Consider the following 14,762-nt stretch of genomic DNA (forward strand, 5'->3'; position numbering starts at 1 on the left):
ATTTCGTGTCTATAGGTAACCCTCGTGCTATTGATAGAAGAAACCAGACAAGTAGTGAATAGGTCTTTATTTCGATCTTAGCGCAGTCACAGTGGAGCGTGGGATTATCTGTTCAGACAAACAAAGGCTCTCAACATTCAATATAAGATAATAGGGAATATAACGCTTATACAAAATAAGGAAGTGAATGAATACTTGAACAATACCGTTCTGGCATATACTTGGTTGTTTGGGGTCAACTCTTAACCAACCAACCTAAGCTGTTACAGAAGTGTTAAAGGTAAGTCCGTTGTCGTCTGCCCGAATTTGAAGTCGGGTCAGATCGTCCTGAAGTGCCAGTATATCCTCACGGTTGCGTATCTCTCTCCAAAGTCTCACATCATCAGCAAAAAGTAATAAATCTGAGGATACCTGTTGTGGAAGGTCGTCTATAAAAATTAAGAAAATAAGATATCCTGGTATTAAATACTGCGGGACCCCACTAGGACACTCCATAGCCTGAGAAAAAGTGAGGTTAACCCTGACCACAGAATGTTGAATCTTCAGACACAAAGTGAGCAAATCAATTAAAGGTCATTTGATACCCAACAGTTTGACCTTATTGATTCCTTCAGTTGTATATTATATAAGTCATATCTTATTCCAATTGAGATGGTAGAATTCGTATTATTTAATAGTGTTTACAATCCTTACAACTTCACTGAGTTTCCATGTTTATCCCCAAACTCCATTTACATTATATTAGTTGATACATAGTTTTGATCGTAGTCATTCATCGAGTCCTGTGTTCATATTCACAAGTCTCACGGAGAAATTGAGGTCTCATGAAGTGAGTAACCTCGAAGTATCAATCGCATACTTCTATGGATTCTTGACAATTTGGTGGTAATACTTTACAACTAGCACATAATAAACTTAATTTTACGATCCATGCCTGCCATACATTTTTTCATGACAAAAAAGCTATCGAGCTTAAGTGAGTTGGAGTTCTTATAAAGACACCTGAATTCCGTAGAGTTTAACTAAAACTATACTTCATGAGTACCAAAGTGAGTAAAATGTGTATTCTGGATTTCTTTGGCAGTCATTACCAAAAGTATAATCATCGTTGAGTTAAACAAGTGAACAAATAGAGAGAAAGAATATTTCCTTTCAACTAAGTTCCCAACAATTACAGGTCAGTTTGTTTATAGTTTTACTACGCCGTCACTGAGTTTCCACGTTTATCCCTGAACTGCATCTATATTGTTTTAGTTGATACTTAGTTTAGATGGCAGCCATATTGGTTTGTTCCCCCTTTGATTGTGTTGCTTGCATTGACTAGAACTGTGCATTTTTGATTGTGAATTGAAACACTCTTCCAGAATTAGAAACACTGTGTTATAAAGCAACCAAATATTATTTTTTGAACGAATCTGTACGTGATCTATCCAGAAGGGATAGAATAACATTCATTTGTTGCGCTTGATTCGATCACTAATTGAACAACTATAGGTTGAATAACTGGGTGAACTGTCATTTACCCAATCATCTTGTTTTGGTCTCAACTGGACAATAGCGCGTATCTAAACGACTTGGACAGTTGTTCTTCAGTTCAAACCTCAGTTCGGATTCTACACATGTATAAAGAATTAACATCTATTATTAGCAATTCAGTTGACCTCGTAACGTCATCACATTTTTCAATAAAGTACTATGAATTTTAAATATACATCTAAGCTTACATCCTAGTAGATGAAATTGTCAAGAATTATGTTTTCTTTATTGGCTTCTTACTGAGGCAATACCTTCCAAATGTATTCATAATAATAGATACCTCGTGAATCCATGTGATCACACGTATCTCTTAGATTTATATATGCCGATTTTCTCATATTATCAAAAGATTCAGAATAAAAATAGCCTCAACTAGTCGTCACAGTCCAGATTACACTCTGATCGAGTAAACAAAAAGTATGTATATAAATGAATTGTAGCAGTTTAGGTTTATAGCAGTAGGTCCATTTCTATCTAAATATCAGATCATAAACGTACGCTTGTATGATGACTTGTGGAAATTGTTATTTAGTCATTCCTAACGTTGAAAATATTTTCGCTGAGTTTTTTGTAAATCAAGTAATGAATATTGGTAAAGATAGTAATATTTTCGATGAATTTGTAAATTCCATGCGGAGTAATCAGTTAAATTGGATGACAGATTCCAGAAATTATACGTTAGCATGCAAATGAGGAAATATGAAATTATGTCTTTCAATGAGTACAAAACAACCAAACACTAAATCGAAGACTGTTGTAACTAGTGACCGCCGATTGACGGCAGTGACTTATCGATCGGACCAATGACGCGCATACCCGTATGAGCAGCCTAGAGTTCTGATTGACCCTACTTTCCGCCTGGCCCAGACAGTTAAGTCCAGAACACCAGTCTCAGCCTCTGCAATATGAATCATTATAATTCAAACATACTGAGTTTATATACCAATCAAACAGACCACAACGTACCAATAAAATATGAAACAACATTTGTACAAGAACTCGCTAGATGTGGCTGTGAATGAGGGAGGTAATAATTAATATACTGGGTATAACTCAAAAATGCTAAAACGTATAATAAGATTTTGAGTCAAAATAAAGCTTATAATATGAGGAATATGAATATGCATTGTTTAGTTACTTAATAATTATACAATAGAAATATACGTTTAGTATTGGTCCATCAATAGATCCTAAAAGTTGCCATTCATTATTCTTGTCGGGACATAACAAAGATATTATGGTTTCTTGAAAGATAAATAAACAGAAAGTATAGCAAATTAAATATAAGATTATTAATATTGGAATTTGTAATGAATGCAGTCAACAAGGAATTAACTTATTCGAATTAGATAACCGTGACTATAACAAGCGTATTAACTCATACTTATGTGATTGACGACAAGTTGAGACATACGGCAACAGATATAAAAGTTTATACAACTGAATTATACAAATCGATGGCAAAAAGCAATTTTTACTTCTTTTTATTATTGAAAATCTCTGATGGAATTAATATTTACACAACAGATTAAAACATGGTCTGGCTTAAATTGACTCGTGAGTTCAACTTTGAAAACACTACAATCTCCACAAATCCCCAAAATTGATAATTGACTAAAACTCTGCAGTGGTGTGAAGTCCTTGAAATCGAGTAACCTAAATACGTTGACGGTTTAAAATACTGCATTATATTACAAGCCGATATAATGTTGTTTGCTTAGTAGACCTGCCTACTAAATGTGAATCAATACTCCTATTCTCAACAACAAATAATGTTGACCCTATTTTACATTGGTTTTAGTGTGAGGGCAGGATTGCATTCTGACTGACCGTTTTGTGGTTCTTAATTTTGAAGTATATGTAATCTATTAAAGAAGTATGGTCATAATCACTTTGAAAATTAGTTTGGATCTAAAAACTATTCAGTTGAAAATCGAGAGTGAATAATCCATTTAACACAGGTCTATTGAATTATTGCGTTATGCCAATTCTCAACAGTAAATAAATGAAATTTTAGTCTTGCATCGTTATGTTTAACAAGATATACATACATAATTTGGATTCAACGAGTTGATTACCTTGGTAGTGAGATTATTATTTATTGGACGTAATACAAAAGAATTTGAAATGAACTTGTTGAATTAGTTGAATGTCAATACCACTTTCAATATGATTATTATGGATAAGCGTTAAACTTCTTATTCACAAATGATACTTGGGTCTAATCACAATTAAATATGCGTTTAAAAAACGATCACAGTCATGAGATACATATGCGTTTACTTCAAACGTTCAAAACGAGCAACCAAATACAGTGAAGAAGAGTTCAATATATGAAGGAAGTATATGGAATAACCTCAAATATTCCTGATGCATACTAGCAAACTGAGTTCAGCAGTGCACAACACGGCTAATATAGGTGTACTTTGTAAAGAGTGAAGCTAACAATCAGAACCACTTAACAAACTAATTTATCATAGACATGGCAGTTCTTCATCGAGTTCTGTGTTCATATTCACAAGTCTCACGGAGAAATTGAGGTCTCATGAAGTGAGTAACCTCGAAGTATCAATCGCATACTTCTATGGATTCTTGACAATTTGATGGTAATACTTTACAACTAGCACATAATAAACTTAATTTTACGATCCATGCCTGCCATACATTTTTCATGACAAAAAGCTATCGAGCTTAAGTGAGTTGGAGTTCTTATAAAGACACCTGAATTCCGTAGAGTTTAACTAAAACTATACTTCATGAGTACCAAAGTGAGTAAAATGTGTATTCTGGATTTCTTTGGCAGTCATTACCAAAAGTATAATCATCGTTGAGTTAAACAAGTGAACAAATAGAGAGAAAGAATATTTCCTTTCAACTAAGTTCCCAACAATTACAGGTCAGTTTGTTTATAGTTTTACTACGCCGTCACTGAGTTTCCACGTTTATCCCTGAACTGCATCTATATTGTTTTAGTTGATACTTAGTTTAGATGGCAGCCATATTGGTTTGTTCCCCCTTTGATTGTGTTGCTTGCATTGACTAGAACTGTGCATTTTTGATTGTGAATTGAAACACTCTTCCAGAATTAGAAACACTGTGTTATAAAGCAACCAAATATTATTTTTTGAACGAATCTGTACGTGATCTATCCAGAAGGGATAGAATAACATTCATTTGTTGCGCTTGATTCGATCACTAATTGAACAACTATAGGTTGAATAACTGGGTGAACTGTCATTTACCCAATCATCTTGTTTTGGTCTCAACTGGACAATAGCGCGTATCTAAACGACTTGGACAGTTGTTCTTCAGTTCAAACCTCAGTTCGGATTCTACACATGTATAAAGAATTAACATCTATTATTAGCAATTCACAGCATCTTCGTATGGATAGACTGTGTCCAGTAATCCCCAATATTGCGACTTCTGTGAGTCTTACCACAACGTTAGGATCTAAAGATTTTAAGTTTCTGGATGAAATAATGGACTCTATACTACCTGTATCCCCAATCAAGTCATGAATCGAATCAAGGGTTGTATATGATCGCTTTTGAATATGAACATTACCTTTCGAAGTGGTGTCCGATCTCATCACATTTATAATACTTTTCGAAATATCTAAATAGTTAGTTATGCTAGAAATGAGCGATAATGAGATACTGAAGCCAGGTGGACAAAAGGCAGCAACTAGCTTCAATAGACTCAGGATTTCAACTATTGAAATTACTAAAATCTCCACAAAACCTCTTCTAACACTATTTTATTTTTGTTTACCCAAAGATGTCGTTTAGTGTAAGGCTACTTTTGAAAACGAAATATGTAATACTTTATAATTTCCATTGGGTTTCACTGACCTACAGAATTAAGCTGTCAAATAGTATTTACAACCTCAGGAAATCTATAAATCAATTAAAAAATAACTCATCTGTTTGAGAATATTTACTGATAAGATTTACTGATAATAAAAATCTTTTTTAAGTCATCCGTACATATCCTACAAAGAATGAATAATGAGCAAGGTCACTAATAATCGCAATAGCAAACATCCTCAAAATCCTGAAATATAATACCCTGGAGATGCATACTAGGAGTATAATGCCAGATGAATTATTTCACTGGATACTGAAATGATAATAACAGTTTCAATGACAATTTATTACAAGTTGAAATAAATCACTCATATAATACAACCAACAATACAGAAGTATTAGATTATGTCTACAGTTATTGTTAATATGACTATTTTTTTATTGTGGAAGTGAATCCTTGTAGAATGATTTCACTTACTACATAACCTCATATATCCATTAATTACTTACAACCCTCTTTATTAACTCTAATGACTAAAACAGCAAACAAAATAAAACAGAAATAAGCAGTAAACCTATCTGAAGAATCACATATTTAAAAAACACTTAAGAATAAGTATACTATTATACAGTAACATTAATGATATGTGAATTTTGTCAAACAATGTACAGTTCATAGAATAAACATTTTAGCTTCGAGAAAGACAAAATAAAGCAAGTGCATATACCTTACAAAAGATGTGAATAACCTATAGAAATCACACAAAAACAAAACAACAATAATAAAGACATCACCAATAATACCAACAGAAACTACCTATTGTATTTTTCTTTAAAGTTTACATAAACAAAAGAGAATTGGTAGAAATGCTCCAACCGATACTATAATAGGTAAGATTAAATAGGAATAGTCCACAGAAGCATAAGGATCTTTTGCTCTTGGTGTTCTAGATGGTTTCTGTTGCACAGATTCCAGGTCTTCTTCTTCTTCATCATCAGAATCAGATAACTTATGGGGATGTAACACCTGTTGATCAAATGTTTCTTCTTCTAACGGTGGTAATTGAGGGACATCTAGATAATGGAAAGATACTTAAAATGATTTACGACATATTAAATCCATACTAGGAACAGAAGCGTATAAACACTAGTTAGCTGATAATTTACTTCATCCGGAAAACACACTGAAAATCAGGTAACGAATCAACTGGAGTTGAAAAGAACAACCATACGATTCCGACACAATGATCTAAGTATCGTGTCGCATAAAGTAAGTCTTGAGAGTATTCAAGTTAAGCGAGATCTCTTAATTCACCATAAAAAACCATCTTGGAATCATGGTTTCTCAACATCTCCATATAAATCATGAGATGATAAAGTACAAGTGAACAAATGCATAACTCTACACTTATCACAAAGTGATGAGTGTTGATAACTTCTTTTTGCAAAAATTGTCTATAAAAAATAATACTATATTAGAGAACAATCACACGCTTATACACTAATTCAATAAACAAACCGTATGCATACATCAAACCCTATTAGTATTTGGACATAACTACAATAGACACTAAAAGCGGTACCTCTGAAATTGTTTTTACAGCTTAAAAACTATCCAATGAAATCCCTAAACCCATGAAATTCATTCATTCAACGAAGGTTAAAGAGACGAAAGTAAATTTGTCTAGATTGACATCTAAGATAAGATGTGAAAATTGATACCCTGAATAAAAACATTTTAAGCACTCAGTAATGAGCTTCAGTCATTGTAGGGCCTCACCGGTTTCTTTGTAAACAGCCATTGAACGAAACTGTTTTTCAAGGGTTATGGTAATCCCCACTTTAATAAAGTACACAAACGATTAAGCTGCATGACCTAATTCCAAGATCTTAAATAGTTATACAGAATCTTTATGAAAATTAATAATAATAAGACAACCAGTATTGATATCATTTATAAATGTTTGGCACATAATTACGAAACTTTGTTTAGGTATTTCAACTGGTCCACGTCGATCGGATTAAAAACTGATTTGTCTCTTTCAGTCAACATCTGAAAACTCAAATCGATTTTATCAGCCGAATGACCAAGTCAGGTTGAATCACTATTTTGAAAACATTTAACAGCGTCAATGCGTATTTAGCTGATAATAATTTTATACAGCATGGGTATGACATTAACGTTACGAGTAACCAGAACTAATTAATGCCGATTACAATTTTTGTGTTTGTTGGTGAATTGTTTAAACTACTAAATATGTTAGGATGTGTGTATTATTTGGTTAGTTCAAAGATCCTAAAAATGTGACTTTTAGGCAAAACATAGCTTGCGCCTATTTAGTGCTGATGTTAGACAAGGAAGTAACCAAAAAGGTTTTCGTGAAATCGAAATCCATAATATATATATACTGAAAGTATAGAAACGGAACTAGCAAAGATAATATTGAGAGATAATTGAGTAAAATAACTATTGATTCTAAACTATAACAAAACAGTATACATAAGAAAAGATTACCTTCTATTGAGCCTTTAGTAACAACAATAGCATTGATTTTCGGATTATCAAATTGAGTCTTAACGAAAAAAAATAAATAGAATATTATCAATTTTAGGCTACTTTAATAAAGTCCACAGTAAAATGATCGTCATCGATATTGACTGTATGTTCACCAATATATATTACTCCATCTTTTATTTTAAGTGGCACATTTAAATCGAACGCAGTAGCAAAGCCAACTTGACCAAAAATATCCAAGTTTTGAACAAGTGGGAGTGAATTTTGAATATGAACATCGAATACCTGGGGTGATATCAAAAAACATGATAGGGATTCAGTAATGATTGATTTATTATTTATCTACTTAAACGTATAAACATTTATACAAGGAGGCACTGAATATATATGCGCTGTGCTGGAATACTTCCCGGGGATCCAAACCGAGACCGGTATTTTTCTTAGGAGGCTACTCCCCGAGCCTTTGAACTAGAAGTCTAATCCATAAGACAGTGGAACAACTTTAGGAGATGTAGTCCCATAGTAGCCGGTGACCAACAATAGGTTCATATATCATTTGTTCGCTCAGGATCCTGAAGCACATGTGAACTATTGGTTCGTAATCAGAGTCTTGCAACTCCCCTACATTTCGTAAACAACACCCAGGCCGAGAGAAGGCAATGAATGTGTCTTCCCTGACAGTGTCTGTATACACATGCCGATGTAAGAGCATTTCCTTTGGGGAAAATGACTGATTAAATACTAGCAAACGTTTGCTGGAATTAATTATAGGAAATAAATAGTTATGAAATATCCAGAAAGTGAGTTTATTTAATTTTTTAATTCAAACTAATGATTCAATATACACAAAAATTCTATCTTTGACCTAAATTTCGTAGTGCATGCGACGGCCATTTATCAACTAACTTATACTGTATTAAGTTACTACACTACATATTTTACAGACGCTATTTTGTAGCACAGAACTTAGCTTGTTGTTTTCATTGCGACTCATATTTATATAGTGATTTCTGTATTAACTCCTGTCTTATTATCAACCGGTAATAATTAGTACCGTTAGTATAGTTTAATACTAACCTCTGTAATTAATGTATATCAGTATGTGAATTTTAATCACGGAATGATTTTAACTGAAAGGCATAATGTCTTGGTACAAAAATATAAATGAACCAGGTTTAAGTACTTAAGTACAGAAGAAATCGATAGGTAACACAATGCACTTATTATCAACTGTTAACGATTTCATTTTTCGAAAAAAGAAAATACTGTACAGACATGATTTAAACTGTTGTGTGTGTTTAGGAAAAATTTTTGAACCGATTTATCTGCATATGAATAAGATAAGAAAAACGCATGTCTGCATAAAAAGGAAGCAATAATAGTATTGACGAGCAACAAGTCTAGCTTAGACATATACACCCTGATTGATTTGGATTGTCACTAAAAATGTAACCTTAGGTAAAATCTCATGACCAATACCTCTGTTAATTGAAGCATAGTTGAAAACTGAATGTTTGAGCAATTAAACGAGAACTCCAGAATACCTATAGTCCGTAAGCTAATAAATAAACCTTCCTAGGCAATAAATTCTCGACCGTTGTTGCTACCTTGACGTGGTGGTCGGGCTTGCCTGTCGTGATGAAGCAACTGAGCTATACCGGCTGGAACAACCGTTCCTCAAGGTCCTACCATGTCAGACAGATCGGTTGAAGAGCGATAAGACTGAAAGCAACAAACCCAAGGTCCGAAGGCGAAGTCGTACTGCTGACTGTACAGAGGTGTGACAGCAGTAAGGTGTTTCCCTCGGACAACCAGCATGACAGCGATGCTGCCTTCCCAAAAGGAGGGGTGGGGTTAGAAAAGGTCGACCCTAAAAATGCACACCTCGCCTTATCCCACGGATATCCGTCTCCGGCGGTAAAGTCTCAACAAGTACGGAGCTAACACAAAAATTACCCATAAAAAGGTTGTGTGACCGACCTCAAGCAGTTGTCCCTTGGGCACTGCGGTCACGCTCCAAGGTCACTAAGACCACCTCTAATCCAATTTCCTTTTCAGGTACCTCCAGAAGAACCCTTCCACGGTTTGGGTAACCGGGAAGTGATAACCACCCTCATACCTCTAACAGCTGTCAAGACCACTGTATTCACAATCAACCTTCCTCTTCAATTCCTATTATTCCTCCTATATCGACTTTCAACGCTAAATTATTTCGCTACCGTAAATTAAAACAGAACGGACTGCCGCGCAGTATACTCGTCTTTTTATTGGTAGACGGATATCTCGCCCTTGACATAGGTTTATGTACTTCTGAGGTACGCCTTTCAATGACAGACACTGCCACAAAACTTCTCGATCTACAGTCAAGTGCTGCTTTTAAGTCAAGAAAGGCCACCATTGTCGGACGCCGATAAGTATCCCTGTGTTCTAGAACCTGATGAATGGTGAATATATGTGGGGTGCAGCCATGACCAGGTCTGAAGCCAGCTTGATTCTCTAGTGTCTGCAGTTCATGAGTCTTAATTAGGCGTCTGATAATTATCGAGGCTAGTATTTTAGATACTATATTAGTCGAACTAATCCCTCTATGGTTGTCACAGGATGATTTTGACCCTCTCTTATATATTGGGACGATAAGTGATTGTGACCAGTCAGATGTGATTACGTCCAACTCCCAGATCTTAGCTAAAATATTAGTCAACCTAATCGCTAAAATTGGACCACCATCCTTAAAGACCTCTGGAGCCAGTCCATCTGGACCAGCTGCCCTTCCTCGTTTCAGATTAACTATAGCCTTTTGAACTTCAGCAAGAGTTGGGGGACCTACTTCAATGTTCCATTCAGGCTGTGGATAGTTGTAGATTAACTGAAGACCAGCTGAACTGCTTTTTAAAGTGTTCCGCCCATCGTTCTAAACGTCTCGATTGAGAGCAGACAAGCGTCGTAATTTTCCGAGATTTTATCACACTTGACTCGTTAATTCCGATTTCTTTTATTAATCTGAAAGGCTGTCGTGTTATCTACAGCCTTTGCCTTTTTCACCTATTTTGCTGTCGTTCCCCACCACTGGTCACGATCATTTTGTAGACTTTTGGTCAACCTAGATCTGATTTGTTTTCGCTCGTCATCGTGTTCGGATCCTAATGGAATAAGTTTACGAGAGTCTATTAGTGCAATAGATGTAGCAGAGATCTACTGGTTTTTGGTAACCCTTTGATTCAAATCAACAGTAGATGTCGCTGCTGTTTCTACAACTGTTCGTATATCTTTCTAAACAACATCTAGGTTAGCTTCGTTTTAAAAATTGCCTAAATTTGACTTCAGTTGTTCATTAAATTTACCGTTAACTTTCTTGTCGCTGAGTTCAATACTAATAAGTCTTCTTAATATTACTTTTCTGCGTCGGCACAATCGAATGCGTGATCGTATTAGAGCGTGATGAGAGTTTAAACATGTATTCCAGAACGCGCGGCAGTCTTTTACACAAAGTGGCTATATCGAAGTAATGTGCACGAGATCCACACGCGACAAGAAAGACTAACCAAAATTCCGTTTTTGAATATCAACAGCATGATAATTCAAACTTTTACTAGCAATAATATCGGTGACTACCTCGGTTATTCATTTCATGCAAAATAAGAAACAAACTAAACTAAATTCAATACACAAAATTATTTAAAGGTGCTTAGCTGTGGCACTGACATTGAAACAAAAACTTTATGAGATATTGGCAATAAAATAAACCGAAGAAACTGGCTTCGCTGTCCAGTGAGAGAATACATAAATTATTTAACTCACTTTTTGATAACGCTCAGTAAACCAAACCTCAGAAAATTTTAACGTAAGAATGTATTCTCCATCAGATGTTATCGGAATAGGATAAGAAAAGTCTTCGCTGTGATACCGTTCAGTTTGATAGATTATATGATCTGCTGAGGGGACACGGTTTATTGCGAACGAGCGGCCGTAGTCCGATGCAGTACCCATGTCTAAGAAATCAGCTTTATATTCGACTCCATGTGAATCGATGTGTTTAGGGCCACCACAATTAACGGCCCATACTACTTCCCCACGAACATAGTCAAGAAATAGGAGGGAGAAGAATATTATAAACATTGGTTTAGGAAGATCGATTCAATGTTGCCAATAAAATACTAGATGTACACCCTGAAGTAGAAAGAGTGGGGTAAAGTAAATATTAAAAAATGAAACCATCTCAGAATTGCAAACATATACATTACACTAAAACTGAGATTCGAATACGAATTTATTTTATGTGATCATTATTTTATCCATTAAAAATTTTGATCCTGTAAATATAATTACAGACTTACAAAATTTCATGTGGAAATGATGTGCTGATTTTGGTCTTTATAATTCGCAGCCAGGTCTATCAGGGTGATGTCAAACAACATTTTTTCAGATTAAAGAATAATTCTTTTTAGAAATTTCATGCAATTGGTTCCCTTTATGAATTTAAATAGAGCAAGAACGAACATTGATGCAGAATAGTATGAATTCATAATATTTCGAGGTTTCTCATCAGCTGCTTACAACCAAAAATGTGATAGAATTTTTACATTGAAATAGTGTGAAGCAAGTGACATAAATGAGTGTAAATAACTGGATTACAATAACAACTATATATATATGCTAGAACAGGTCAGAGGTTAAAAAATGGGATTAATTTTGGGAGGGTGTTGTAATGGTTTAGTGAAGTTCATAAATTGTGTGATAATTTTGGTAATTAATGGAATTGAATAATGATAAGATAGGTCACATAATGATAATTAAATAGAAGTTGAAAAGTTAAGATAACCTCGAAATATTATGAATTCATACTATTCTGTATCAGTGTTTGTTCTTGCTCTATTTTAATTCCTTTTAAATTTTCCACTTTTGAAAACGTCCACAATGAAATAGCAAAAATTATTTAAGTATTTCGTTGTTAAGACAACGTTAAGTAATATCAGTAATTCGAAAACTTTTAGCTAATGAATATCGAAAACTCCAGTTTTGAGATACATGGTCTTAAATCTTGGTGGGTTTTACTCCAGTGCTGGCTGACTACGTGGCATTCACCTTACATGTGATTTTATAATATTTTTTATTCAGAACATTTAGGTCTTTGGTGATCACTGGGTACTGCAGATGAATTATTTTGCAACTGATTTAGAAACATTGAGTAAGCAGTATAGACTCCATCTATCTCCCACAAACTTGCATTTACGTATACATAACGTGCGAACTAGGTTTTAAAAAAGGCATAAAGAGGATATGCAACAAGAAAGTAGTATGCTATTGTTGCAAAGAAATAGGAGTACGAGATCGTATGACTAGTAAATGGAAGAGTAGGGTGTAAAATAAAAAGGAAGCGAGTTTTAAAAAAGTACGACTGGGATAAGTCCATTCCGGTTAACAAGGTTTAAAATACACATATAAATAGTACAGTAGAAAAACTACATAAAACTTACTACTGGCTTTTATTATGAACCACGTGATGGGGCTTTTAGTGACCAAAAGGGTGTCATCTACCAAAAAACCTCAGTCATACACCCACATTTTATACAACGACACCTACTATTGTGTTTTTGTTACCTTTTTGAATGGATATCTGGTTCAGGTAATTAGATTATAGCAGCCAGGTAATATTAACTTTCACTCAAAAGTCATAACTCAAAGACAAATGTGTGATATTTGGGTTGTTGACTACTATCTATAAAGCGCACAGTCAAAGCTAAAGCACTTAAGACCGGTGAAAATCAGCATCATATTAAACAAACCACAATAAACAAGCACCAGTTTTCCGCCAGTTGACACCAAAAATCACTTTGATGATGGAGGTTAGCAGCGCAAAGATGCCAGAATAATACATTGTATGTGACTCATCGTTTAACACAACAATCGCTAATTTTAAGGTACTGTTTAGAGTTATACGACTATAAACGTAAATGTCAACCTGTGATAGCGTAGGACGAGTCGCAAAATGCCCAGAAGTCTTGTTAGATATCTAGAAGCACTGATAACATACGATGGTGTAGATCATTTTAATGTGACTTTTAACGTATTATTTTCATTCTAGGACAAAGTATTCTCACAAGTTGTGCTCACTCCAAGAGTAATAAGAAATATATGCATGTTCGTTTGATATTTCATAAACTGAAAGTCAACAAGTTAATGTTGTCGTGTCAATTTAAATAAAAATGTCTATGAATCCCTTAAGAACTTTAGAAATGACACGACTACCCGACCTTCAATTCAAACAGAAGGTAACAAAGTAATTAAATATCCAATTGAGAAGTCCAATCATTAGATTCACATATGTGTATTGAGGACAGTGGGCCTACGGCCTGTGTTATTCCTCTTTTAGTTTGCTTCCGTGAATGTTTGGTCTTCTCTTGAATGAAGCAACTGAAGTCGAGGACACCACTGTTTTGTGTAACTGGCTCAAAGAATTGACGAACCGGTGTGAAAATCAGTATGTTGCGGATATTTTGTCCGTTCTTCGATTTTCTACTCACCTGCTATGTCCATTGAGATGTCCCGATTTAGTGGACAGAAAAAGAGAGGATACATCCAGTCCAAAAGCGTTTGTTAATGCTCAAAAATCAATTAATATGTTCCCATTTACACGAGTCGTCCATTTTTTGCACCTTATCAGATGCTTCGCTCGAGCCTAAGCAAACAACATTCACTGATTTTCAACTGCCTAACGCCTCTGTTTATTCCTCCCTTACTATAAGGAGGTTTGTTGTGCCAGATAAATGGTCTTTTGACTATTCTTTTCAGTATTTTAACTACAACAATGATGAGTTTGACAGGTCTGCAGTTTGATGGAGTTGCTTTGGTCCTGTTTTATGTATTGGAGTGCTGAATGCATCCTTCCAGTCCGTAGGTGAAAC

At 34.7% G+C, this 14,762-nt stretch overlaps 1 protein-coding gene across 1 annotated transcript; it reads right to left on the bottom strand.

Annotated features, from left to right (window-relative positions):
• Positions 1–303: 303 nt before the first annotated feature.
• Positions 304–14,250, bottom strand: MS3_00001479 (uncharacterized protein). Its single transcript, XM_051208941.1, has 5 exons — positions 11,659–14,250; positions 7,963–8,145; positions 7,861–7,918; positions 4,258–6,419; positions 304–1,002 (listed from the first exon to the last, which is right to left on the bottom strand). Exons 1-4 carry the CDS (start codon positions 11,974–11,976, stop codon positions 6,178–6,180), a joined length of 801 nt encoding a protein of 266 aa, XP_051074344.1. The 5' UTR covers positions 11,977–14,250; the 3' UTR covers positions 304–1,002; positions 4,258–6,177.
• Between the last annotated feature and the right edge of the window lie 512 nt (positions 14,251–14,762).

This window comes from Schistosoma haematobium, chromosome 1, assembly GCF_000699445.3.
Source record: "Schistosoma haematobium chromosome 1, whole genome shotgun sequence".
NCBI lineage: Eukaryota > Metazoa > Platyhelminthes > Trematoda > Strigeidida > Schistosomatidae > Schistosoma > Schistosoma haematobium.

Bases quoted from the DNA above. Each gene is read 5' to 3' on its own strand.
- MS3_00001479 (XM_051208941.1), bottom strand. From the start codon at position 11,976: ATGTTTATAATATTCTTCTCCCTCCTATTTCTTGACTATGTTCGTGGG. The intron at 8,146-11,658 runs GTGAGTTAAATA...ATATCACCCCAG, and splicing joins TTACTGAGCGTTATCAAAAA to GTATTCGATGTTCATATTCA. The intron at 6,420-7,860 runs GTAATCTTTTCT...TCCATTATCTAG, and splicing joins TACTAAAGGCTCAATAGAAG to ATGTCCCTCAATTACCACCG.